Consider the following 27,792-nt stretch of genomic DNA (forward strand, 5'->3'; position numbering starts at 1 on the left):
AGAAAGTGAATCTGCAGAGTATAAAATCCAGATGCCTATCGTGAAACTCTCAGAGTTCACTAAACCTGACATGAAAGCACCAAAGTTTGACATTAATCTAGCTTCATTAGACATTTCAACTCCAAAATCAGATGTACACACTCAAGAGCTAGAGAGAAAGAGCGAGCCCTTAAAGGCTGAAGGAGAAATAACACCCGCAGGGATTCAGAAAGAAGCTGTTGAGAGTTCTTTCAAAATGCCAAAAATTAAATTGCCCTCATTTGGCCCATTCTTCTCAAAGGGAGCTGGTGACCAGTCTGATGTTCAAGCAGGACATCTTGACACAAAAATAACAATGCCCTCAACCGTAGCAGAGGCAGAAATACAACTTTCACAAACAGAGGGCGAGAAAGCAGACATAGATGTGGACATTACATCCAGTACAGAGCTGGAAATGAAAGGAAAAAAGAGCAAAATTAAAACACCTAAAATAAGAATGCCTTCTTTTGGTACCTCCCGTCCAAGGGCTCCTGAAGCAGATATGGCTGTACCAGACGCGGAAGGAGATCTCTCACTGACTAAACCTGAGGCAAAAGTGGAGATAATATCAGGACAAACAGCCATCAGCTTTGATCCAGTCAAAACAGCGGAAAGCGAATTACACATACGCTTGCCTAGAGCAGAATTACCCAAATTGGAATCACCTTCATTGGATGTAGATGCCACCTTGCCAGCAGTGGACGTGACTGTATCCAAATATGAAGTGCCAGAAGGAGACAAGCAGAAGCTTCCAGATGTTCATGCCTTAGTCAAGGAGACTGAGAAAGACTTCAGAGTCCTGCAGGTACAAATGTCCACTGAAGGGAAGGAGCAAGAGCCTGACGCTGCTGCTGCTGCTGCAACAGCATCATCTCAAACGTCTTTAGAAAGCAAGGAAGTAAAACCTTCAGGTCTAGAGGGCACAGTTACGTTTCCCAAATTTCAAATGCCCAAGTTTGGTGCTTTTCCTCCTAAATCTAAAGGGGCCGATGCTGCTGCCCCCATAGCCATAGTAGAAACCGATCTCATCCAATCAGACGTAACAGCAGATGTGGAAGCTGCAGATGTTCCAACTGAGGCATCAGCACTGGATATAAAAGCCAAAGCCCCTGATAGAGAAAGTGAATCTGTTGGGTGGAAAATGAAAGTGCCTTCTGTGAAACTCCCAACGTTGACAAAACCTGACACGAAAGCACCAAAAGTTGACGTTAGCCTCCCTAGCGTAGACATTTCAATTGCTAAAACAGAGGTACAGGTGGAGAAGCATGAAGCCGGGGACAAGGAATTAATGGTTGAAGGTGAAATCAAGCCTGCAGAGATTGAACCTGGAACGGCAGAAAGTTCCTTCAAAATGCCCAAAATCAGCTTGCCTTCCTTTGGTCTCTTCTCCAGAAAGGGTACACGTAGCCAACTTGAAACAGAATCGAGCGAATCGGAGGCTGAAATACCAGGAACCGCAGTAGAAGGCGACATTGAAGTCAAACTTCCAAAACTGGAAAGCAAGGAAGCAGCCCCTGTGAGTGGTATTCCATCCTCTGGAGATCTCGAAATAAAAGAAGAGAAAACCAAAACCAAAAAGTTTAAAATAAAAATACCAACATTTGGTAAATCTCCCCCAAAGGGGAAAGAGCTAGGGAAAGATATTCTAGGTGAACCACACGTGGAAGAAGAAACATCATTGCCTGAACCCGAAGAAATCAAGGCACTCGATGTCCGAGTATCCACGGAAGCAAAGGAAGAGCAAATTAGTGTTGCAGAACAGCCAGATGAGATTTCAGCAGAAACAACAGGCATCGAAATTACGAGACCTGAAGACAAAATTGTATTTCCCAAATTTGAAAAGCCCAAATTTGCTGTTTTGCTTCCTGAAGCAACAATGATCGATGCTACTGTTATTGTAGTAAAACCTGAAGCTGACATTTCCCTACCAACACTTACAGCAGATGTGGAAGCAACACCAACTACAGCCGAGCCTTCAGTAGGTGATGTGAAAGCCAAAGCTTCTGAAAGAGAAAGTGAATCTGCAGAGTATAAAATCCAGATGCCTATCGTGAAACTCTCAGAGTTCACTAAACCTGACATGAAAGCACCAAAGTTTGACATTAATCTAGCTTCATTAGACATTTCAACTCCAAAATCAGATGTACACACTCAAGAGCTAGAGAGAAAGAGCGAGCCCTTAAAGGCTGAAGGAGAAATAACACCCGCAGGGATTCAGAAAGAAGCTGTTGAGAGTTCTTTCAAAATGCCAAAAATTAAATTGCCCTCATTTGGCCCATTCTTCTCAAAGGGAGCTGGTGACCATTCTGATGTTCAAGCAGGACATCTTGACACAAAAATAACAATGCCCTCAACCGTAGCAGAGGCAGAAATACAACTTTCACAAACAGAGGGCGAGAAAGCAGACATAGATGTGGACATTACATCCAGTACAGAGCTGGAAATGAAAGGAAAAAAGAGCAAAATTAAAACACCTAAAATAAGAATGCCTTCTTTTGGTACCTCCCGTCCAAGGGCTCCTGAAGCAGATATGGCTGTACCAGACGCGGAAGGAGATCTCTCACTGACTAAACCTGAGGCAAAAGTGGAGATAATATCAGGACAAACAGCCATCAGCTTTGATCCAGTCAAAACAGCGGAAAGCGAATTACACATACGCTTGCCTAGAGCAGAATTACCCAAATTGGAATCACCTTCATTGGATGTAGATGCCACCTTGCCAGCAGTGGACGTGACTGTATCCAAATATGAAGTGCCAGAAGGAGACAAGCAGAAGCTTCCAGATGTTCATGCCTTAGTCAAGGAGACTGAGAAAGACTTCAGAGTCCTGCAGGTACAAATGTCCACTGAAGGGAAGGAGCAAGAGCCTGACGCTGCTGCTGCTGCTGCAACAGCATCATCTCAAACGTCTTTAGAAAGCAAGGAAGTAAAACCTTCAGGTCTAGAGGGCACAGTTACGTTTCCCAAATTTCAAATGCCCAAGTTTGGTGCTTTTCCTCCTAAATCTAAAGGGGCCGATGCTGCTGCCCCCATAGCCATAGTAGAAACCGATCTCATCCAATCAGACGTAACAGCAGATGTGGAAGCTGCAGATGTTCCAACTGAGGCATCAGCACTGGATATAAAAGCCAAAGCCCCTGATAGAGAAAGTGAATCTGTTGGGTGGAAAATGAAAGTGCCTTCTGTGAAACTCCCAACGTTGACAAAACCTGACACGAAAGCACCAAAAGTTGACGTTAGCCTCCCTAGCGTAGACATTTCAATTGCTAAAACAGAGGTACAGGTGGAGAAGCATGAAGCCGGGGACAAGGAATTAATGGTTGAAGGTGAAATCAAGCCTGCAGAGATTGAACCTGGAACGGCAGAAAGTTCCTTCAAAATGCCCAAAATCAGCTTGCCTTCCTTTGGTCTCTTCTCCAGAAAGGGTACACGTAGCCAACTTGAAACAGAATCGAGCGAATCGGAGGCTGAAATACCAGGAACCGCAGTAGAAGGCGACATTGAAGTCAAACTTCCAAAACTGGAAAGCAAGGAAGCAGCCCCTGTGAGTGGTATTCCATCCTCTGGAGATCTCGAAATAAAAGAAGAGAAAACCAAAACCAAAAAGTTTAAAATAAAAATACCAACATTTGGTAAATCTCCCCCAAAGGGGAAAGAGCTAGGGAAAGATATTCTAGGTGAACCACACGTGGAAGAAGAAACATCATTGCCTGAACCCGAAGAAATCAAGGCACTCGATGTCCGAGTATCCACGGAAGCAAAGGAAGAGCAAATTAGTGTTGCAGAACAGCCAGATGAGATTTCAGCAGAAACAACAGGCATCGAAATTACGAGACCTGAAGACAAAATTGTATTTCCCAAATTTGAAAAGCCCAAATTTGCTGTTTTGCTTCCTGAAGCAACAATGATCGATGCTACTGTTATTGTAGTAAAACCTGAAGCTGACATTTCCCTACCAACACTTACAGCAGATGTGGAAGCAACACCAACTACAGCCGAGCCTTCAGTAGGTGATGTGAAAGCCAAAGCTTCTGAAAGAGAAAGTGAATCTGCAGAGTATAAAATCCAGATGCCTATCGTGAAACTCTCAGAGTTCACTAAACCTGACATGAAAGCACCAAAGTTTGACATTAATCTAGCTTCATTAGACATTTCAACTCCAAAATCAGATGTACACACTCAAGAGCTAGAGAGAAAGAGCGAGCCCTTAAAGGCTGAAGGAGAAATAACACCCGCAGGGATTCAGAAAGAAGCTGTTGAGAGTTCTTTCAAAATGCCAAAAATTAAATTGCCCTCATTTGGCCCATTCTTCTCAAAGGGAGCTGGTGACCAGTCTGATGTTCAAGCAGGACATCTTGACACAAAAATAACAATGCCCTCAACCGTAGCAGAGGCAGAAATACAACTTTCACAAACAGAGGGCGAGAAAGCAGACATAGATGTGGACATTACATCCAGTACAGAGCTGGAAATGAAAGGAAAAAAGAGGAAAATTAAAACACCTCAAATAAGAATGCCTTCTTTTGGTACCTCCCGTCCAAGGGCTCCTGAAGCAGATATGGCTGTACCAGACGCGGAAGGAGATCTCTCACTGACTAAACCTGAGGCAAAAGTGGAGATAATATCAGGACAAACAGCCATCAGCTTTGATCCAGTCAAAACAGCGGAAAGCGAATTACACATACGCTTGCCTAGAGCAGAATTACCCAAATTGGAATCACCTTCATTGGATGTAGATGCCACCTTGCCAGCAGTGGACGTGACTGTATCCAAATATGAAGTGCCAGAAGGAGACAAGCAGAAGCTTCCAGATGTTCATGCCTTAGTCAAGGAGACTGAGAAAGACTTCAGAGTCCTGCAGGTACAAATGTCCACTGAAGGGAAGGAGCAAGAGCCTGACGCTGCTGCTGCTGCTGCTGCTGCTGTTGCAACAGCATCATCTCAAACGTCTTTAGAAAGCAAGGAAGTAAAACCTTCAGGTCTAGAGGGCACAGTTACGTTTCCCAAATTTCAAATGCCCAAGTTTGGTGCTTTTCCTCCTAAATCTAAAGGGGCCGATGCTGCTGCCCCCATAGCCATAGTAGAAACCGATCTCATCCAATCAGACGTAACAGCAGATGTGGAAGCTGCAGATGTTCCAACTGAGGCATCAGCACTGGATATAAAAGCCAAAGCCCCTGATAGAGAAAGTGAATCTGTTGGGTGGAAAATGAAAGTGCCTTCTGTGAAACTCCCAACGTTGACAAAACCTGACACGAAAGCACCAAAAGTTGACGTTAGCCTCCCTAGCGTAGACATTTCAATTGCTAAAACAGAGGTACAGGTGGAGAAGCATGAAGCCGGGGACAAGGAATTAATGGTTGAAGGTGAAATCAAGCCTGCAGAGATTGAACCTGGAACGGCAGAAAGTTCCTTCAAAATGCCCAAAATCAGCTTGCCTTCCTTTGGTCTCTTCTCCAGAAAGGGTACACGTAGCCAACTTGAAACAGAATCGAGCGAATCGGAGGCTGAAATACCAGGAACCGCAGTAGAAGGCGACATTGAAGTCAAACTTCCAAAACTGGAAAGCAAGGAAGCAGCCCCTGTGAGTGGTATTCCATCCTCTGGAGATCTCGAAATAAAAGAAGAGAAAACCAAAACCAAAAAGTTTAAAATAAAAATACCAACATTTGGTAAATCTCCCCCAAAGGGGAAAGAGCTAGGGAAAGATATTCTAGGTGAACCACACGTGGAAGAAGAAACATCATTGCCTGAACCCGAAGAAATCAAGGCACTCGATGTCCGAGTATCCATGGAAGCAAAGGAAGAGCAAATTAGTGTTGCAGAACAGCCAGATGAGATTTCAGCAGAAACAACAGGCATCGAAATTACGAGACCTGAAGACAAAATTGTATTTCCCAAATTTGAAAAGCCCAAATTTGCTGTTTTGCTTCCTGAAGCAACAATGATCGATGCTACTGTTATTGTAGTAAAACCTGAAGCTGACATTTCCCTACCAACACTTACAGCAGATGTGGAAGCAACACCAACTACAGCCGAGCCTTCAGTAGGTGATGTGAAAGCCAAAGCTTCTGAAAGAGAAAGTGAATCTGCAGAGTATAAAATCCAGATGCCTATCGTGAAACTCTCAGAGTTCACTAAACCTGACATGAAAGCACCAAAGTTTGACATTAATCTAGCTTCATTAGACATTTCAACTCCAAAATCAGATGTACACACTCAAGAGCTAGAGAGAAAGAGCGAGCCCTTAAAGGCTGAAGGAGAAATAACACCCGCAGGGATTCAGAAAGAAGCTGTTGAGAGTTCTTTCAAAATGCCAAAAATTAAATTGCCCTCATTTGGCCCATTCTTCTCAAAGGGAGCTGGTGACCATTCTGATGTTCAAGCAGGACATCTTGACACAAAAATAACAATGCCCTCAACCGTAGCAGAGGCAGAAATACAACTTTCACAAACAGAGGGCGAGAAAGCAGACATAGATGTGGACATTACATCCAGTACAGAGCTTGAAATGAAAGGAAAAAAGAGCAAAATTAAAACACCTAAAATAAGAATGCCTTCTTTTGGTACCTCCCGTCCAAGGGCTCCTGAAGCAGATATGGCTGTACCAGACGCGGAAGGAGATCTCTCACTGACTAAACCTGAGGCAAAAGTGGAGATAATATCAGGACAAACAGCCATCAGCTTTGATCCAGTCAAAACAGCGGAAAGCGAATTACATATACGCTTGCCTAGAGCAGAATTACCCAAATTGGAATCACCTTCATTGGATGTAGATGCCACCTTGCCAGCAGTGGACGTGACTGTATCCAAATATGAAGTGCCAGAAGGAGACAAGCAGAAGCTTCCAGATGTTCATGCCTTAGTCAAGGAGACTGAGAAAGACTTCAGAGTCCTGCAGGTACAAATGTCCACTGAAGGGAAGGAGCAAGAGCCTGACGCTGCTGCTGCTGCTGCTGCTGCAACAGCATCATCTCAAACGTCTTTAGAAAGCAAGGAAGTAAAACCTTCAGGTTTAGAGGGCACAGTTACGTTTCCCAAATTTCAAATGCCTAAGTTTGTTGCTTTTCCTCCTAAATCTAAAGGGGCCGATGCTGCTGCCCCCATAGCCATAGTAGAAACCGATCTCATCCAATCAAACGTGACAGCAGATGTGGAAGCTGCAGATGTTCCAACTGAGGCATCAGCACTGGATATAAAAGCCAAAGCCCCTGATAGAGAAAGTGAATCTGTTGGGTGGAAAATGAAAGTGCCTTCTGTGAAACTCCCAACGTTGACAAAACCTGACACGAAAGCACCAAAAGTTGATGTTAGCCTCCCTAGCGTAGACATTTCAATTGCTAAAACAGAGGTACAGGTGGAGAAGCATGAAGCCGGGGACAAGGAATTAATGGTTGAAGGTGAAATCAAGCCTGCAGAGATTGAACCTGGAACGGCAGAAAGTTCCTTCAAAATGCCCAAAATCAGCTTGCCTTCCTTTGGTCTCTTCTCCAGAAAGGGTACACGTAGCCAACTTGAAACAGAATCGAGCGAATCGGAGGCTGAAATACCAGGAACCGCAGTAGAAGGCGACATTGAAGTCAAACTTCCAAAACTGGAAAGCAAGGAAGCAGCCCCTGTGAGTGGTATTCCATCCTCTGGAGATCTCGAAATAAAAGAAGAGAAAACCAAAACCAAAAAGTTTAAAATAAAAATACCAACATTTGGTAAATCTCCCCCAAAGGGGAAAGAGCTAGGGAAAGATATTCTAGGTGAACCACACGTGGAAGAAGAAACATCATTGCCTGAACCCGAAGAAATCAAGGCACTCGATGTCCGAGTATCCACGGAAGCAAAGGAAGAGCAAATTAGTGTTGCAGAACAGCCAGATGAGATTTCAGCAGAAACAACAGGCATCGAAATTACGAGACCTGAAGACAAAATTGTATTTCCCAAATTTGAAAAGCCCAAATTTGCTGTTTTGCTTCCTGAAGCAACAATGATCGATGCTACTGTTATTGTAGTAAAACCTGAAGCTGACATTTCCCTACCAACACTTACAGCAGATGTGGAAGCAACACCAACTACAGCCGAGCCTTCAGTAGGTGATGTGAAAGCCAAAGCTTCTGAAAGAGAAAGTGAATCTGCAGAGTATAAAATCCAGATGCCTATCGTGAAACTCTCAGAGTTCACTAAACCTGACATGAAAGCACCAAAGTTTGACATTAATCTAGCTTCATTAGACATTTCAACTCCAAAATCAGATGTACACACTCAAGAGCTAGAGAGAAAGAGCGAGCCCTTAAAGGCTGAAGGAGAAATAACACCCGCAGGGATTCAGAAAGAAGCTGTTGAGAGTTCTTTCAAAATGCCAAAAATTAAATTGCCCTCATTTGGCCCATTCTTCTCAAAGGGAGCTGGTGACCAGTCTGATGTTCAAGCAGGACATCTTGACACAAAAATAACAATGCCCTCAACCGTAGCAGAGGCAGAAATACAACTTTCACAAACAGAGGGCGAGAAAGCAGACATAGATGTGGACATTACATCCAGTACAGAGCTGGAAATGAAAGGAAAAAAGAGCAAAATTAAAACACCTAAAATAAGAATGCCTTCTTTTGGTACCTCCCGTCCAAGGGCTCCTGAAGCAGATATGGCTGTACCAGACGCGGAAGGAGATCTCTCACTGACTAAACCTGAGGCAAAAGTGGAGATAATATCAGGACAAACAGCCATCAGCTTTGATCCAGTCAAAACAGCGGAAAGCGAATTACACATACGCTTGCCTAGAGCAGAATTACCCAAATTGGAATCACCTTCATTGGATGTAGATGCCACCTTGCCAGCAGTGGACGTGACTGTATCCAAATATGAAGTGCCAGAAGGAGACAAGCAGAAGCTTCCAGATGTTCATGCCTTAGTCAAGGAGACTGAGAAAGACTTCAGAGTCCTGCAGGTACAAATGTCCACTGAAGGGAAGGAGCAAGAGCCTGACGCTGCTGCTGCTGCAACAGCATCATCTCAAACGTCTTTAGAAAGCAAGGAAGTAAAACCTTCAGGTCTAGAGGGCACAGTTACGTTTCCCAAATTTCAAATGCCCAAGTTTGGTGCTTTTCCTCCTAAATCTAAAGGGGCCGATGCTGCTGCCCCCATAGCCATAGTAGAAACCGATCTCATCCAATCAGACGTAACAGCAGATGTGGAAGCTGCAGATGTTCCAACTGAGGCATCAGCACTGGATATAAAAGCCAAAGCCCCTGATAGAGAAAGTGAATCTGTTGGGTGGAAAATGAAAGTGCCTTCTGTGAAACTCCCAACGTTGACAAAACCTGACACGAAAGCACCAAAAGTTGACGTTAGCCTCCCTAGCGTAGACATTTCAATTGCTAAAACAGAGGTACAGGTGGAGAAGCATGAAGCCGGGGACAAGGAATTAATGGTTGAATGTGAAATCAAGCCTGCAGAGATTGAACCTGGAACGGCAGAAAGTTCCTTCAAAATGCCCAAAATCAGCTTGCCTTCCTTTGGTCTCTTCTCCAGAAAGGGTACACGTAGCCAACTTGAAACAGAATCGAGCGAATCGGAGGCTGAAATACCAGGAACCGCAGTAGAAGGCGACATTGAAGTCAAACTTCCAAAACTGGAAAGCAAGGAAGCAGCCCCTGTGAGTGGTATTCCATCCTCTGGAGATCTCGAAATAAAAGAAGAGAAAACCAAAACCAAAAAGTTTAAAATAAAAATACCAACATTTGGTAAATCTCCCCCAAAGGGGAAAGAGCTAGGGAAAGATATTCTAGGTGAACCACACGTGGAAGAAGAAACATCATTGCCTGAACCCGAAGAAATCAAGGCACTCGATGTCCGAGTATCCACGGAAGCAAAGGAACAGCAAATTAGTGTTGCAGAACAGCCAGATGAGATTTCAGCAGAAACAACAGGCATCGAAATTACGAGACCTGAAGACAAAATTGTATTTCCCAAATTTGAAAAGCCCAAATTTGCTGTTTTGCTTCCTGAAGCAACAATGATCGATGCTACTGTTATTGTAGTAAAACCTGAAGCTGACATTTCCCTACCAACACTTACAGCAGATGTGGAAGCAACACCAACTACAGCCGAGCCTTCAGTAGGTGATGTGAAAGCCAAAGCTTCTGAAAGAGAAAGTGAATCTGCAGAGTATAAAATCCAGATGCCTATCGTGAAACTCTCAGAGTTCACTAAACCTGACATGAAAGCACCAAAGTTTGACATTAATCTAGCTTCATTAGACATTTCAACTCCAAAATCAGATGTACACACTCAAGAGCTAGAGAGACAGAGCGAGCCCTTAAAGGCTGAAGGAGAAATAACACCCGCAGGGATTCAGAAAGAAGCTGTTGAGAGTTCTTTCAAAATGCCAAAAATTAAATTGCCCTCATTTGGCCCATTCTTCTCAAAGGGAGCTGGTGACCATTCTGATGTTCAAGCAGGACATCTTGACACAAAAATAACAATGCCCTCAACCGTAGCAGAGGCAGAAATACAACTTTCACAAACAGAGGGCGAGAAAGCAGACATAGATGTGGACATTACATCCAGTACAGAGCTGGAAATGAAAGGAAAAAAGAGCAAAATTAAAACACCTAAAATAAGAATGCCTTCTTTTGGTACCTCCCGTCCAAGGGCTCCTGAAGCAGATATGGCTGTACCAGACGCGGAAGGAGATCTCTCACTGACTAAACCTGAGGCAAAAGTGGAGATAATATCAGGACAAACAGCCATCAGCTTTGATCCAGTCAAAACAGCGGAAAGCGAATTACACATACGCTTGCCTAGAGCAGAATTACCCAAATTGGAATCACCTTCATTGGATGTAGATGCCACCTTGCCAGCAGTGGACGTGACTGTATCCAAATATGAAGTGCCAGAAGGAGACAAGAAGAAGCTTCCAGATGTTCATGCCTTAGTCAAGGAGACTGAGAAAGACTTCAGAGTCCTGCAGGTACAAATGTCCACTGAAGGGAAGGAGCAAGAGCCTGACGCTGCTGCTGCTGCAACAGCATCATCTCAAACGTCTTTAGAAAGCAAGGAAGTAAAACCTTCAGGTCTAGAGGGCACAGTTACCTTTCCCAAATTTCAAATGCCCAAGTTTGGTGCTTTTCCTCCTAAATCTAAAGGGGCCGATGCTGCTGCCCCCATAGCCATAGTAGAAACCGATCTCATCCAATCAGACGTGACAGCAGATGTGGAAGCTGCAGATGTTCCAACTGAGGCATCAGCACTGGATATAAAAGCCAAAGCCCCTGATAGAGAAAGTGAATCTGTTGGGTGGAAAATGAAAGTGCCTTCTGTGAAACTCCCAACGTTGACAAAACCTGACACGAAAGCACCAAAAGTTGACGTTAGCCTCCCTAGCGTAGACATTTCAATTGCTAAAACAGAGGTACAGGTGGAGAAGCATGAAGCCGGGGACAAGGAATTAATGGTTGAAGGTGAAATCAAGCCTGCAGAGATTGAACCTGGAACGGCAGAAAGTTCCTTCAAAATGCCCAAAATCAGCTTGCCTTCCTTTGGTCTCTTCTCCAGAAAGGGTACACGTAGCCAACTTGAAACAGAATCGAGCGAATCGGAGGCTGAAATACCAGGAACCGCAGTAGAAGGCGACATTGAAGTCAAACTTCCAAAACTGGAAAGCAAGGAAGCAGCCCCTGTGAGTGGTATTCCATCCTCTGGAGATCTCGAAATAAAAGAAGAGAAAAGCAAAACCAAAAAGTTTAAAATAAAAATACCAACATTTGGTAAATCTCCCCCAAAGGGGAAAGAGCTAGGGAAAGACATTCTAGGTGAACCACACGTGGAAGAAGAAACATCATTGCCTGAACCCGAAGAAATCAAGGCACTCGATGTCCGAGTATCCACGGAAGCAAAGGAAGAGCAAATTAGTGTTGCAGAACAGCCAGATGAGATTTCAGCAGAAACAACAGGCATCGAAATTACGAGACCTGAAGACAAAATTGTATTTCCCAAATTTGAAAAGCCCAAATTTGCTGTTTTGCTTCCTGAAGCGACAATGATCGATGCTACTGTTATTGTAGTAAAACCTGAAGCTGACATTTCCCTACCAACACTTACAGCAGATGTGGAAGCAACACCAACTACAGCCGAGCCTTCAGTAGGTGATGTGAAAGCCAAAGCTTCTGAAAGAGAAAGTGAATCTGCAGAGTATAAAATCCAGATGCCTATCGTGAAACTCTCAGAGTTCACTAAACCTGACATGAAAGCACCAAAGTTTGACATTAATCTAGCTTCATTAGACATTTCAACTCCGAAATCAGATGTACACACTCAAGAGCTAGAGAGACAGAGCGAGCCCTTAAAGGCTGAAGGAGAAATAACACCCGCAGGGATTCAGAAAGAAGCTGTTGAGAGTTCTTTCAAAATGCCAAAAATTAAATTGCCCTCATTTGGCCCATTCTTCTCAAAGGGAGCTGGTGACCATTCTGATGTTCAAGCAGGACATCTTGACACAAAAATAACAATGCCCTCAACCGTAGCAGAGGCAGAAATACAACTTTCACAAACAGAGGGCGAGAAAGCAGACATAGATGTGGACATTACATCCAGTACAGAGCTTGAAATGAAAGGAAAAAAGAGCAAAATTAAAACACCTAAAATAAGAATGCCTTCTTTTGGTACCTCCCGTCCAAGGGCTCCTGAAGCAGATATGGCTGTACCAGACGCGGAAGGAGATCTCTCACTGACTAAACCTGAGGCAAAAGTGGAGATAATATCAGGACAAACAGCCATCAGCTTTGATCCAGTCAAAACAGCGGAAAGCGAATTACACATACGCTTGCCTAGAGCAGAATTACCCAAATTAGAATCACCTTCATTGGATGTAGATGCCACCTTGCCAGCAGTGGACGTGACTGTATCCAAATATGAAGTGCCAGAAGGAGACAAGCAGAAGCTTCCAGATGTTCATGCCTTAGTCAAGGAGACTGAGAAAGACTTCAGAGTCCTGCAGGTACAAATGTCCACTGAAGGGAAGGAGCAAGAGCCTGACGCTGCTGCTGCTGCTGCAACAGCATCTTCTCAAACGTCTTTAGAAAGCAAGGAAGTAAAACCTTCAGGTCTAGAGGGCACAGTTACGTTTCCCAAATTTCAAATGCCCAAGTTTGGTGCTTTTCCTCCTAAATCTAAAGGGGCCGATGCTGCTGCCCCCATAGCCATAGTAGAAACCGATCTCATCCAATCAGACGTAACAGCAGATGTAGAAGCTGCAGATGTTCCAACTGAGGCATCAGCACTGGATATAAAAGCCAAAGCCCCTGATAGAGAAAGTGAATCTGTTGGGTGGAAAATGAAAGTGCCTTCTGTGAAACTCCCAACGTTGACAAAACCTGACACGAAAGCACCAAAAGTTGACGTTAGCCTCCCTAGCGTAGACATTTCAATTGCTAAAACAGAGGTACAGGTGGAGAAGCATGAAGCCGGGGGGCAAGGAATTAATGGTTGAAGGTGAAATCAAGCCTGCAGAGATTGAACCTGGAACAGCAGAAAGTTCCTTCAAAATGCCCAAAATCAGCTTGCCTTCCTTTGGTCTCTTCTCCAGAAAGGGTACACGTAGCCAACTTGAAACAGAATCGAGCGAATCGGAGGCTGAAATACCAGGAACCGCAGTAGAAGGCGACATTGAAATCAAACTTCCAAAACTGGAAAGCAAGGAAGCAGCCCCTGTGAGTGGTATTCCATCCTCTGGAGATCTCGAAATAAAAGAAGAGAAAACCAAAACTAAAAAGTTTAAAATAAAAATACCAACATTTGGTAAATCTCCCCCAAAGGGGAAAGAGCTAGGGAAAGATATTCTAGGTGAACCACACGTGGAAGAAGAAACATCATTGCCTGAACCCGAAAAAATCAAGGCACTCGATGTCAGAGTATCCACGGAAGCAAAGGAACAGCAAATTAGTGTTGCAGAACAGCCAGATGAGATTTCAGCAGAAACAACAGGCATCGAAATTACGAGACCTGAAGACAAAATTGTATTTCCCAAATTTGAAAAGCCCAAATTTGCTGTTTTGCTTCCTGAAGCAACAATGATCGATGCTACTGTTATTGTAGTAAAACCTGAAGCTGACATTTCCCCACCAACACTTACAGCAGATGTGGAAGCAACACCAACTACAGCCGAGCCTTCAGTAGGTGATGTGAAAGCCAAAGCTTCTGAAAGAGAAAGTGAATCTGCAGAGTATAAAATCCAGATGCCTATCGTGAAACTCTCAGAGATCACTAAACCTGACATGAAAGCAGCAAAGTTTGACATTAATCTAGCTTCATTAGACATTTCAACTCCAAAACCAGATGTACACACTCAGGAGCTAGAGAGACAGAGCGAGCCCTTAAAGGCTGAAGGAGAAATAACACCCGCAGGGATTCAGAAAGAAGCTGTTGAGAGTTCTTTCAAAATGCCAAAAATTAAATTGCCCTCATTTGGCCCATTCTTCTCAAAGGGAGCTGGTGACCAGTCTGATGTTCAAGCAGGACATCTTGACACAAAAATAACAATGCCCTCAACCGTAGCAGAGGCAGAAATACAACTTTCACAAACAGAGGGCGAGAAAGCAGACATAGATGTGGACATTACATCCAGTACAGAACTGGAAATGAAAGGAAAAAAGAGCAAAATTAAAACACCTAAAATAAGAATGCCTTCTTTTGGTACCTCCCGTCCAAGGGCTCCTGAAGCAGATATGGCTGTACCAGACGCGGAAGGAGATCTCTCACTGACTAAACCTGAGGCAAAAGTGGAGATAATATCAGGGCAAACAGCCATCAGCTTTGATCCAGTCAAAACAGCGGAAAGCGAATTACACATACGCTTGCCTAGAGCAGAATTACCCAAATTGGAATCACCTTCATTGGATGTAGATGCCACCTTGCCAGCAGTGGACGTGACTGTATCCAAATATGAAGTGCCAGAAGGAGACAAGCAGAAGCTTCCAGATGTTCATGCCTTAGTCAAGGAGACTGAGAAAGACTTCAGAGTCCTGCAGGTACAAATGTCCACTGAAGGGAAGGAGCAAGAGCCTGACGCTGCTGCTGCACCAGCATCATCTCAAATGTCTTTAGAAAGCAAGGAAGTAAAACCTTCAGGTCTAGAGGGCACAGTTACGTTTCCCAAATTTCAAATGCCCAAGTTTGGTGCTTTTCCTCCTAAATCTAAAGGGGCCGATGCTGCTGCCCCCATAGCCATAGTAGAAACCGATCTCATCCAATCAGACGTGACAGCAGATGTGGAAGCTGCAGATGTTCCAACTGAGGCATCAGCACTGGATATAAAAGCCAAAGCCCCTGATAGAGAAAGTGAATCTGTTGGGTGGAAAATGAAAGTGCCTTCTGTGAAACTCCCAACGTTGACAAAACCTGACACGAAAGCACCAAAAGTTGACGTTAGCCTCCCTAGCGTAGACATTTCAATTGCTAAAACAGAGGTACAGGTGGAGAAGCATGAAGCCGGGGACAAGGAATTAATGGTTGAAGGTGAAATCAAGCCTGCAGAGATTGAACCTGGAACAGCAGAAAGTTCCTTCAAAATGCCCAAAATCAGCTTGCCTTCCTTTGGTCTCTTCTCCAGAAAGGGTACACGTAGCCAACTTGAAACAGAATCGAGCGAATCGGAGGCTGAAATACCAGGAACCGCAGTAGAAGGCGACATTGAAGTCAAACTTCCAAAACTGGAAAGCAAGGAAGCAGCCCCTGTGAGTGGTATTCCATCCTCTGGAGATCTCGAAATAAAAGAAGAGAAAAGCAAAACCAAAAAGTTTAAAATAAAAATACCAACATTTGGTAAATCTCCCCCAAAGGGGAAAGAGCTAGGGAAAGACATTCTAGGTGAACCACACGTGGAAGAAGAAACATCATTGCCTGAACCCGAAGAAATCAAGGCACTCGATGTCCGAGTATCCACGGAAGCAAAGGAAGAGCAAATTAGTGTTGCAGAACAGCCAGATGAGATTTCAGCAGAAACAACAGGCATCGAAATTACGAGACCTGAAGACAAAATTGTATTTCCCAAATTTCAAAAGCCCAAATTTGCTGTTTTGCTTCCTGAAGCGACAATGATCGATGCTACTGTTATTGTAGTAAAACCTGAAGCTGACATTTCCCTACCAACACTTACAGCAGATGTGGAAGCAACATCAACTACAGCCGAGCCTTCAGTAAGTGATGTGAAAGCCAAAGCTTCTGAAAGAGAAAGTGAATCTGCAGAGTATAAAATCCAGATGCCTATCGTAAAACTCTCAGAGTTCACTAAACCTGACATGAAAGCACCAAAGTTTGACATTAATCTAGCTTCATTAGACATTTCAACTCCGAAATCAGATGTACACACTCAAGAGCTAGAGAGACAGAGCGAGCCCTTAAAGGCTGAAGGAGAAATAACACCCGCAGGGATTCAGAAAGAAGCTGTTGAGAGTTCTTTCAAAATGCCAAAAATTAAATTGCCCTCATTTGGCCCATTCTTCTCAAAGGGAGCTGGTGACCAGTCTGATGTTCAAGCAGGACATCTTGACACAAAAATAACAATGCCCTCAACCGTAGCAGAGGCAGAAATACAACTTTCACAAACAGAGGGCGAGAAAGCAGACATAGATGTGGACATTACATCCAGTACAGAGCTGGAAATGAAAGTAAAAAAGAGCAAAATTAAAACACCTAAAATAAGAATGCCTTCTTTTGGTACCTCCCGTCCAAGGGCTCCTGAAGCAGATATGGCTGTACCAGACGCGGAAGGAGATCTCTCACTGACTAAACCTGAGGCAAAAGTGGAGATAATATCAGGACAAACAGCCATCAGCTTTGATCCAGTCAAAACAGCGGAAAGCGAATTACACATACGCTTGCCTAGAGCAGAATTACCCAAATTGGAATCACCTTCATTGGATGTAGATGCCACCTTGCCAGCAGTGGACGTGACTGTATCCAAATATGAAGTGCCAGAAGGAGACAAGAAGAAGCTTCCAGATGTTCATGCCTTAGTCAAGGAGACTGAGAAAGACTTCAGAGTCCTGCAGGTACAAATGTCCACTGAAGGGAAGGAGCAAGACCCTGACGCTGCTGCTGCTGCTGCTGCTGCAACAGCATCATCTCAAACGTCTTTAGAAAGCAAGCAAGTAAAACCTTCAGGTTTAGAGGGCACAGTTACGTTTCCCAAATTTCAAATGCCCAAGTTTGGTGCTTTTCCTCCTAAATCTAAAGGGGCCGATGCTGCTGCCCCCATAGCCATAGTAGAAACCGATCTCATCCAATCAGACGTGACAGCAGATGTGGAAGCTGCAGATGTTCCAACTGAGGCATCAGCACTGGATATAAAAGCCAAAGCCCCTGATAGAGAAAGTGAATCTGTTGGGTGGAAAATGAAAGTGCCTTCTGTGAAACTCCCAACGTTGACAAAACCTGACACGAAAGCACCAAAAGTTGACGTTAGCCTCCCTAGCGTAGACATTTCAATTGCTAAAACAGAGGTACAGGTGGAGAAGCATGAAGCCGGGGACAAGGAATTAATGGTTGAATGTGAAATCAAGCCTGCAGAGATTGAACCTGGAACGGCAGAAAGTTCCTTCAAAATGCCCAAAATCAGCTTGCCTTCCTTTGGTCTCTTCTCCAGAAAGGGTACACGTAGCCAACTTGAAACAGAATCGAGCGAATCGGAGGCTGAAATACCAGGAACCGCAGTAGAAGGCGACATTGAAGTCAAACTTCCAAAACTGGAAAGCAAGGAAGCAGCCCCTGTGAGTGGTATTCCATCCTCTGGAGATCTCGAAATAAAAGAAGAGAAAAGCAAACCCAAAAAGTTTAAAATAAAAATACCAACATTTGGTAAATCTCCCCCAAAGGGGAAAGAGCTAGGGAAAGACATTCTGGTTGAACCACACGTGGAAGAAGAAACATTGCCTGAACCTGAAGAAATCAAGGTACTCGATAGAGACGAGGCAACCCTCTATAACGAGAATAAGGTAGAAACTGATTCAAGTTCTGAAGTTTACAGAGTGCAAGGAGATGTACCTGTAGGGGTGGTAAAGATTTCTAAAGGGAAGTATATTAAATTTATGGTTGCTTCACCTGAGGACAGAAAGGATACTTTATTTTCTCGTACAATCACACCTCATGGTACCTACAGTAGCAGATGTGAGTATGAGGTTTCAGATTTGCTAGTTCATAGCTGTGAGTCCAAACTGAAATCAAAGGTGAAAATGAACCTCCAAGAACAAGAACCTTTCTCTCATGCTGCAGAAATGCATAAGGAATGTCCAGAAACTGATGAAATACCTGCTGAGACTTATTCCATTGAGACTGTACAAAAAGCTCAGATTTTATCAGAAACTAAAACTCCTAAATTTGGATTTTCACTTCTGAAGGTAAAAATCTCCGAGCCATATACTAATGTTGATATTGCAATTGAACAAGTTTCTGACAAAAAGGATACATCTGAGGGGCCAGAGGATGAACACCAACCAAGTATTACTGATGAAAATGTTAGGACTGCACTACAAAAGACTGATACCTGTTCTAATGAATTAATGGAAGAAACAACAGTAAGTGCAGCAGATTCTAGCAAAAAAATGTCTTCCAATGTCAGTATACCAAAGTTGAAAATGTTTACATTTGAAGTTAAGTCTTCCACAGATGATACAAATAACTGCCAGAGTCTGGAGCAAAATCAGTCGATAGTATCTGCTTCTTCTGTATTGGCTGCACAACCAGATACTGAGGGAAATCTCCTACAGGACCAAACAGATAAACATGGCAGTAGTAAGTCACCTGGCAGATTCAAACTCTGGCTTCCAAAAGTTGGGTTCTCTTCTTCTGCTGATGACACTAACCCAGAGTTCAATGCTGGTATCCAAAAATCTATTCCAGAAGAAGCACAACCAGCTGAGACATCAGATCCTGACCTTACTAAACCAAAGGAAAAAACTGGATGGTTTAGACTTCCAAAAATTAGTTTTTCATCTCCTTTGAAAAAGGAAAAGACTGCTGACCAAGAAGAGGTGAAAAAGCAAGCAGAAAGAAATAAAGCAGCCCCAAATGAATCTACATCCACAAAAGAGGAAGCAGTGAAAGGTGGAGAAAGTGTAAAAAAGGATGAACCAAAAACATCCAGTGATATAGTCAGGTCTTCTGCAAGAACTGAGTTGATCTGGTTGGAAAACGAGGAGGAAGATATTTCTGACAGTGATCCTAAACCAGCAAACAAATAGACTGGTGGATGAATGTGATTTATAGAAACTCTACAACAGTCTGGAATACGCAGACTTAAAAATGTCCTTTCATAGGTTATAACAAATTTGTAACTGGGAATGAAACAGGACCAGAGGTTCATGGTTTATGGAGAATTACAGTGTCTATGCTATTGCTCATGCAGATAAAACTACAGTGGTTTTTTTTATCTTTGATGGTAAAGATGCTTGAGAAAAATGAAACTGCTGTACAATGAGAAGGATAATTGCAGTTAACTGAATGAAGCATGATTGAAAATAAACCATTTATACAGATAACAGAAATAACGCCAAAAATGAATGAGATGAAAAGACATTGGTTTATATGTATAATTTTATATCCATGTGAAAATGCTCAGAACCTCTAGCCTTTGGCCATGTATGGTTCTTCAAAGTGAATGTATACCTAGTTGTTATACTTGGTAACTATGTTTGAAATTGCATAAGTTTAATTTTTCAAAAAGGAAATGTATAGCAATATAAGAATTAGACAGAGGATCCCGTACATAAGCTTTCAAAATGGCCTAATCTATAAAGATCACATGTGCTATCATCTTTGACTAATTCTTATGCTGAATCCATAAATGGCATCAAAAATTATGAACGATTCACTTTTCTCCAGGTCCAATAATTGACTGGAACTCAGCAGGACCAATAAAATATAGAAATTAATGATATGCTACTGAAAATTAGGTTAAGCCAAGAGAAGAAGTAGTGGCCTAGTGGTTAGGGTGGTGGACTTTGGTCCTGAGGAACTGAGTTTGATTCCCACTTCAGGCACAGGCAGCTCCTTGTGACTCTGGGGAAGTCATTTAACCCTCTGTTGCCGCATTGAGCCTGCCATGAGTGGGAAAGCGTGGGGTACAAATGTAACAAAAAAAAGAAAACATATTGACCAATTTAGATTTTATTTTTTTAATGCACTTTTGTTCTAATGTACTTTGCTTGTAAAATAAATTTAATTTTCTTTAGATGAAGCAAAAGAACATATATATTTTATAATCATTGCAATGCAAAACAAATCAAATTACAGATTTACATGCTGTTAAACTTTTTTTAAGCCTGCAGTTGATATTTTGATATCATGCCAAATAAATGTTTTTATTTAATGCTTAAGAGTTCTGCAAAATATACACTAATGAGTGAAAACTTAAAAGCAGACTGAGAAATTTAGGTAGAAACGAAAGGTGAGTCCTGTAAGAATCAGGGCAGTCAATGGACAAAACAGCACCCTTGATAAGGGTTAATTTCCGTGCCCCTTTTCCATTTCAGCTTGTCGGGTTGCAGACTGACTCAAAAGAGCAGTGTGTGCCCCTCCTGACCTGGCTTGCTACCCAGGGATCATCCTGCTTGCCTAACTCTAGCAACAGCCCTGGTAGGAACACGCACCCAGTGGAGGAGGTAGAGACACAAAGAGCAGCAGAATTCAAGATAGTCTGGGGTATGCAGAGAGGATCCCTAGCTGCAAGTCTGAGGGATCTACTGGAATCTGTGGCATTACTCCTGAAAGTGAATTTAGCAGAGTAGGTGGGTCATAGAGTTTTTATCTGCTGTCATGTTCTGTTTCTGTGTTAAGTAGGTTACACATCATGATCTATAGATGACTGTCACCATAAGTCAGTGATCTATTTATTCATCACAACGGAAAATAAAACATGAATTTAGTTCATGGAAGTGATTTGTTGCTTTTCTTTCATATCAGAGGCATATCTTGCGGCAAGTTGTGTAGCGGTTGTGTGCTCATGCTCTACATATCAAATGTTTTTTTTGTGTAGAAGGTGGCCTTGGTTTATGCTGAAGAAGGACTGTATGTGCAGGGCCTTGTTTCAGCACTTAGGATAAATGGAAACAGCTACTTCCTGGCAGGGCCTAGTCACAGATGTGCCTTGACAAAGACAAACAGGAAATGCCTGACTCAGGGGTCATAACCAAAAACTTGAAAATGGTATGTGAACTTCTTAATAATACATGTGAATAGGCATTGTTTTAAAAGCTTTCTTCCTAGGTAACAGTGAACTCTCTAAATATGTCATCAAAGGAAGATAAAACAAATACAAGCTGTAAACACTAAAGGAAATTTAATTTTAAGAGACTGCACCAGGAACTGATGGTTGCCAGGTTGACTATTTACTTGTTACTGCTTCTTTGACCTGGACACGCAGCCTTGTTGCTCTTTCAGTTCATCAATACTTATCGAATACTTAGAATTCCAGTCTCGCTGGAAAACACTTTTTAATTGTTCTTGAATGGTCCAATTCTTTGATTGAGAGTATGGTGCTGCTTGGCTGATAACCAGACCTACCCCAGCTGTGGAACTAAAATAATCCTCAGACCAATTGGATGTTCCTGGAAAATATTAATTTGACAGTCACTGAGAAAGTAGAGGGCTGATATAATTACAGTATAAGTAAATGAAAGGTGGACAATGCTCATTGACAATAGCATTGTTATATGGGAAGCCCAATTTTGTATGAGTCATCCAAGTGAGGATGTTCAAAATCTGCACTGTATTTTACAAAAAGATCGCTGAATGTGGAGCATTTTATAAAATACATATTCAGTCTCAGAAAAAAACCCAGTATATTCGACAACACATACAGCAAGAACAATCATTTTTCAAAAGAAAATTGTTAGAAAAAAAGAACAGCTGCACTTGGGTCATTCGTACATGTAAGTGGCATTGCTTACACCTGTGAGCAATAGATTTTACTAACTATATGTGTATGTGCCACATTTTCTAAGTACCACATTTTCTAAGTCAATGAAGGAACGGAATTCCAAAACTCTAATTTTTGGCATTTTGAGGTGATTTTCAACAGAGGGATAAGGAAAATTGCCCCATCAATACAGGGCTGGCCCAAGGGCTATTTGACACCCTACGCAAACATTCAGTGGACACCCCTCCCACTATCAAGGGTAGCTGAAGGCCTCCCTCTATGTCTAGCATCTTCCCTTCTCTTTCATAGTTCAGCATCTCCCTCTCCCCTTGTGGTCTAAAGTTGCTTCCCCCACTTCCCTCTCCCCTCTCCCATGGTGTCCAGCATCTCTTTCCTTCCCTACTCCCACACCCTACGGTTTCCAGCATATCTCTGCTTCCCTAATCCCCTCCCTCCACAAGGTGTTCAGCAGCTTCCCTCCTTTCCTTACCACCACTGGCGTTGATGCGGCAGTCATGATATCTATAGAAGATTTATCATGGTTAGTGCGAGGCCTTGAGCATCTGCGTCTGCTCAAGGCCTGCCAGATCCTGCCCTCTCTGAATTTCCTGTTTTTGAAGACAAGGGATCTGGCAGGCCTTGAGCAGGCCCAGATGCTCAAAGCCCTGTGCTGACTATGATGAATCCTCTGTAGATACTACTACTACTACTTAACATTTCTAAAGCGCTACTAGGGTTACGCAGCGCTGTACAATTTAACAAGTCCCTGCTCAAAGGAGCTTACACAGTCTATGACTGCCGTATTAGTATCACTCCCTAAATTGTGCCACCCTAGTGGACAGGCTGTCCCGGCATCAAGATCCTCTCCCAAGCCCGTGTGCAACGAGAAGTTAACCCACATATGCGTTTACCTCAAAGCAGATGTAAATGCTGATGTGGAGATCTTTTGAAATACAGGTGTACTGCCATCGCAAAACAAAGAATACAGGTATATTTTAAAGGTGCACACAAATCATGTCCAGAACATGCCCCTTTAAATTTGTGCATTCTGCGGCATACATTTGTAATTAACACCTGTTTTTCTAAAACCACTACTTACTCATTTATGATGATTTACACATGTAAATGACTTTTTATACACATGAAACTGAGAAAAAAACCCCACACTTATAGCATAATAAGCTCAAAGACTGTCAACACACACGCAGCTACTGTCCAATGCTCAGGTGCCTCAAAGCTAAACACCACAACCCAAAGCATCCAGCCACTACCACAGGGCTACAGCCAGCATCCTCTGCTACTACTACTTATCATTTCTATAGTGATACTAGACGTACGCAGCGCTGTACACTAAACATGAAAGAGACAGTCCCTGCTCGATAGAGCTTACACTCTAATAGACAAACAAGACAAATAAAGAATTAGGGAATTACTTATGGTGGGGATGATTAAAACAGACATGGGTACAGAACAAGTAAATAGGAGTAAGGTATTAAAAGCAGCCTCACAAAGGTGGGCTTTTAGCCTAGATTTGAATATGGCTAGAGACGGAGCTTGACATACCAACTCAGGAAGTCTATTCCAGGCATACGGTGCAGCAAGATAAAAGGAATGTAATCTGGAATTGGCAGTGGAGGAGAAGGGTTCAGATAAGAGAGATTAGCCAATGAATGGAGCATCTATCATTGGCAACCCCGAAGCATTATATATGTGGAAAAAAAGCTCAAAGGCATAAAAAAAACCTCCACATGCTGTGAGTGTAGACAAGACAGAGATATTGTGCAATAGTCCATAGAAAAAAAAAAAATAACAAAAGCAATCGGATTATAAAACCTATGGGATAAAGTCTGAACAATACATCCAACTACAAAAGCAAACTATTTATTAAACTATCCACAGCAGGTTGTATGCAAAGCTCAAAAACATGCTTGAAAATGCGCTAGATTTAATCAGATTTTGTGCCTACTGTGGGGCGGTTCAGCCGGTTGTCAGCACATTGAAAGATGTTTGGACGCTGCTCATGCTTGGTGGAATGATTTGTTTTTTTGATTGGTCCTACATTTTGTCAATTGGTTTTCCACAGCTTCTGTGTGATTGGTTGAATACTTTTGTGCACTTTGAAAGGAGTTGATTGGATATTGCCCCTCCTTGGTGGAGTGGCGAGACTGTTTATTGATTATATATCCTGTCAGTTGCATTGTCTGCAGTTTCTGAATGCTGATTGGCAGAAAGTCTGGTTGCTTCTCATGTAGTGCTGCTGGGGGCAGGTTCTTCTGATTGGACTATGCTGGTGAATGCTAAGTTTAAAGGAAGGTAAAGATGTAGAAGACACTGTCTGGATTTATCTTGCTTATCTTGATACAGCGATAATGAAACCAGAGGCCCTTGTTGGATGTGCTTGGTGCACAGGTTGGAGATGCCCTGGGACTTTGTGGTACCCTGAAGATAAGCGTGGGGTTGCTTTTCTAGCTGGATGTACTGTTCATACCTTATCCCATGGATTTTATAGTCCAATTGCTTTTGTTATATATTTTTTTTTTACTATGGACTATTGTATGATATCTCTGTCTTGTCTACACTCACAGCTTGTGGAGTTTTTTAAGCTTTTAAGCTTTTTTCTCCACATATATAGTGCTTTGGGGCAGGGGCATAGCCAGACCTCGCGGTGGGAGGGGGCCAGATCCCGGGGTGGGGGGGGGCACATTTTGGTCTGCTGTCCCGCCGCCCTGCTGCTCCCCACCCACTGCCGCAGCAAATACCTTGGCTGGTGGAGGTCCCCAACCCCCACCAGCTGAAGTGTTGTCCAGCGCCGGTCTCCGGCGGCGCCGCGTTGCCTGCCCTTCTCTGTCTTCCCCTCATGTCACATCCTGCATGCTCCTTTTAGTGAAGTTGAGAATGCTCAGTTTCACTAAAAGGAGCATGCTGGACATGAGGGGAAGACAGAGCAGGGCAAGCAACGAGGCCTATAAGTGCATTCACTCTGCAGCTCCTCAGTACCCCTCCACTCTCATCTCTCCCTACATTCCTCCCCGGGAACTCCGTTCACTGGGTAAATCTCTCTTATCTGCATCCTTCTCCTCCACTGCTAACTCCAGACTCCGTTCCTTTTATGCCTAGAATAGACTTCCTGAGCCGGTACGTCAAGCTCCATCTCTAGCCGTCTTCAAATCTAAGCTAAAAGCCCACCTTTTGATGCTGCTTTTAACTCCTAACCCTTATTCACTTGTTCAGAACCCTTATTTTATCATCCTCACTTTAATATTCCCTTATCTCTTGTTTGTCCTGTTTGTCTGTCCTAATTAGATTGTAAGCTCTGTCGAGCAGGGCCTGTCTCTTCATGTTCAAGTGTACAGCGCTGAGTATGTCTAGTAGCGCTTTAGAAATGATAAGTAGTAGTAGTAGAGGCGGTGCCGGAGACTGGCACTGGACCCCTGTGTTATGGTATCCTCTCCTGACCTGAGGAAGGAAGAGTTGGTCTCTGAAGGCTAATCAAAAATGTATTAAATTCAGTCCAATATAAAGGCATCACCTTATTTTCTGTGTTTTATTTGCATTTATTGGCCACTATTAACACAGCTACCACATTACTTTATCCTAAATTAAAAATAAAATTATTTTCTGTACCTTTGTTGTCTGGTCATTTACTTTTTCTAATTGTGTTGGTCCCTGTCTCTTGATTCTGCTTTCCTTCGTCTTCTCTTAACTCTCTTGGCAAGGTTTCCTGTCCATTTGTCATTTTCTCTCTTTCCTTTTTCTTTGTTTCTTCAATTTATTTTTCTGCCTCTCACTGTCCAGATTTACTTCATTCTTACTATCCAGTCTTTAATTTCCCTCTACTTCATCTACCTATGGCTTTTCATCTTTTCCTCACCCTTATTTTCCCCATGTCCCTTCCTCTTATTCTCCATTCTTTCACTAACTGTCAGACCTGTGAGTTCTTGTACCAAGTAGAGCGCTGCCAAGCCCGGTACTCGGACCAGGTTCTGCTTGGCGGCCGGACAACCCCGGGTTTCACCCGCGCTGACTGCCATTCCCCAGAGGTTGAGCCCCTAGGTGTGGGCAGCCTGCAGGGCTTACAAGATGGAGCAGGAAGCGGGGTGATGAACGTGATGGCCAGACAGGCAGCAGGCAAGACAGTGATCCAAGTACAGGCAGAGTCAGTAGGCAGGCAGCAGGTCAAGAGAGTAATCTAGGTACTGGCAAAGTCAGGAGGCAGGCAGCAGACACAAGAGTAATCCAGGTACAGGCAGAGTCAGTAGGCAGGCAGCAGATACGAGAGTAATCCAGGTACAGGCAAGGTCAGTAGACAGGCAGCAGACACAAGAGTAATCCAGGTACAGGCAGAGTCAGTAGGCAGGCAGCAGACACGAGAGTAATCCAGGTACAGGTTAAGTCAGCAACGAAGAACAAAGTAGAGGAGAAGCACACTACTGAGCAAGTAGCACCTACCAAAGTAAAAGCCGAAGCAAGGAGTCTAGGGAGAGTTGAGCTGATAAAGTGCTGGCGTCTGACATCAGCAGGGAGAAGGGGCACAGCCATAGGACAAGAGCAGGGGAAGGAGGAACCAGAAGACCAATGGGAGAGAAGCAAGGGAAGCCAGGCAGAGGAAGAGCAGACCCAGGTGGGTGGAAGCAAAGCAATCAAGGAGCCTGCAGCCAGAGAAGAACTACACACACATGGCTCAGAGCTGTGCCAGTCAAGTGTGCATGTTGACGGGACCCTGTGCAGCCCAAGGATGCCGCATGTGTTGAGGTAGGGGACATGACACTAACTCTATCCTCTCCCCCTTTCCATCCAGCATCTCCCCTCTATCTCCCCATCCTTCCCGTGTCTCCTCCTCTTTCTCTCTGCATCCTTCCATCCAGCATCTCCTATTTCTCTCCCTATCCTTCCACCCAGCATCTTCCCTCTTTCTCTCCTACCCTTCCATCCAGTGTCTTCCGTCTTTCCCTCCCCATCCTTATACCCATCTATCTTCTCTCCCAATCCTTTCCATCCAGTGTCTCCCTTTGTCTCCCCTTGCTTCTAGCCAGTTCTCCCTCTCTACCCTTTTCCATTCAGTGTGTACCCTCTGTCTCTCTCTCTCCCCATCTTTCCACTGTATCCCTCTTTCTCTCTGCATCCTTTTATCCAGCGTCTTCTCTCTCTCTATACCTACCCTTCCATCTACTGTCTTCCCTCTTTCTTTCCCCATCCTTCCATCCAGCATCTACCAATTCTTCCATCCAGTGTGTCTCTCTCTCTTCCCTTCCTTCCATCCAGAGTCTTTCTCTCTCTCTCTCTCTCTCTCTCTATCTATCTATCTTTTTCCATTCAGCATGACCCCTCTCTCTCCCCATTCTTCCAGTGTCTTTGCTCTTTCTCTCCCTACCCTTCCATCCAGCGTCTTCCCTATTTCTGTCCCATCCTTCCAGCATCTTCCCTCTTTCTTTCTCTCCCTCCTTTCATCCAGCATCTCTCCTCTTTCTCTCTCCATCTGACCAGCCAGGGTCTTCCCCTTCCTTCTCCCTAGCAGTTTCTCTCTCTCCTGCCCTTTTCCATATTCCCCATCTCTCCCCATGTTTCCACTCATCTCTCTCTCTGTATCCCTCTTTCATCCAGCATCCCTACTCATTTTCTCCCCTCTGCTCTTTCCATTCAGCACCTCCTGCCTCGCTCCCATACCCTTTCCCCCCTTCCACCCAGTATTTCTCCCCTTCCACCCAGTATCTGTGTTTCCTAGCCACTGCTGCTTCTCCTGATGAGCAGCAGCAGACGTGGCAAAAGAACACAAAAAGCAAGTGCAAGGCCACAGCAGCCTTCATGCATGCGCTGTCGGCTCTGCCATTCTGCTGCCCCCTGCTGAAGTCAGTTTTCTGTTCTGGGGACAGAGGACC

At 43.7% G+C, this 27,792-nt stretch overlaps 2 protein-coding genes across 3 annotated transcripts in view; one reads left to right on the forward strand and one right to left on the reverse strand.

The window, feature by feature from the left end:
* Positions 1-31: 31 nt before the first annotated feature.
* Positions 32-20,045, forward strand: LOC115477099 (neuroblast differentiation-associated protein AHNAK-like). Its single transcript, XM_030213714.1, is given in 4 exon segments — positions 32-1,534; positions 1,640-3,562; positions 3,668-13,472; positions 13,474-20,045. Coding segments are annotated over 4 exon segments (18,999 nt in total). The 3' UTR covers positions 19,242-20,045.
* A 99-nt stretch (positions 20,046-20,144) lies between these two features.
* The window catches only part of PLD4 (phospholipase D family member 4), a 49,796-nt gene continuing 42,148 nt past the window's right edge, over positions 20,145-27,792 (reverse strand). For both annotated transcript variants that reach the window (XM_030215278.1, XM_030215279.1), the window contains one exon: positions 20,145-21,605. In XM_030215278.1, coding sequence (XP_030071138.1) covers positions 21,394-21,605 — 212 coding nt within the window. In that variant the 3' untranslated portion in view covers positions 20,145-21,393. The remainder of the gene's footprint in view (positions 21,606-27,792) is intronic.

The sequence above is a fragment of the Microcaecilia unicolor genome, chromosome 9 (assembly GCF_901765095.1).
Source record: "Microcaecilia unicolor chromosome 9, aMicUni1.1, whole genome shotgun sequence".
Classification (NCBI taxonomy): domain Eukaryota; kingdom Metazoa; phylum Chordata; class Amphibia; order Gymnophiona; family Siphonopidae; genus Microcaecilia; species Microcaecilia unicolor.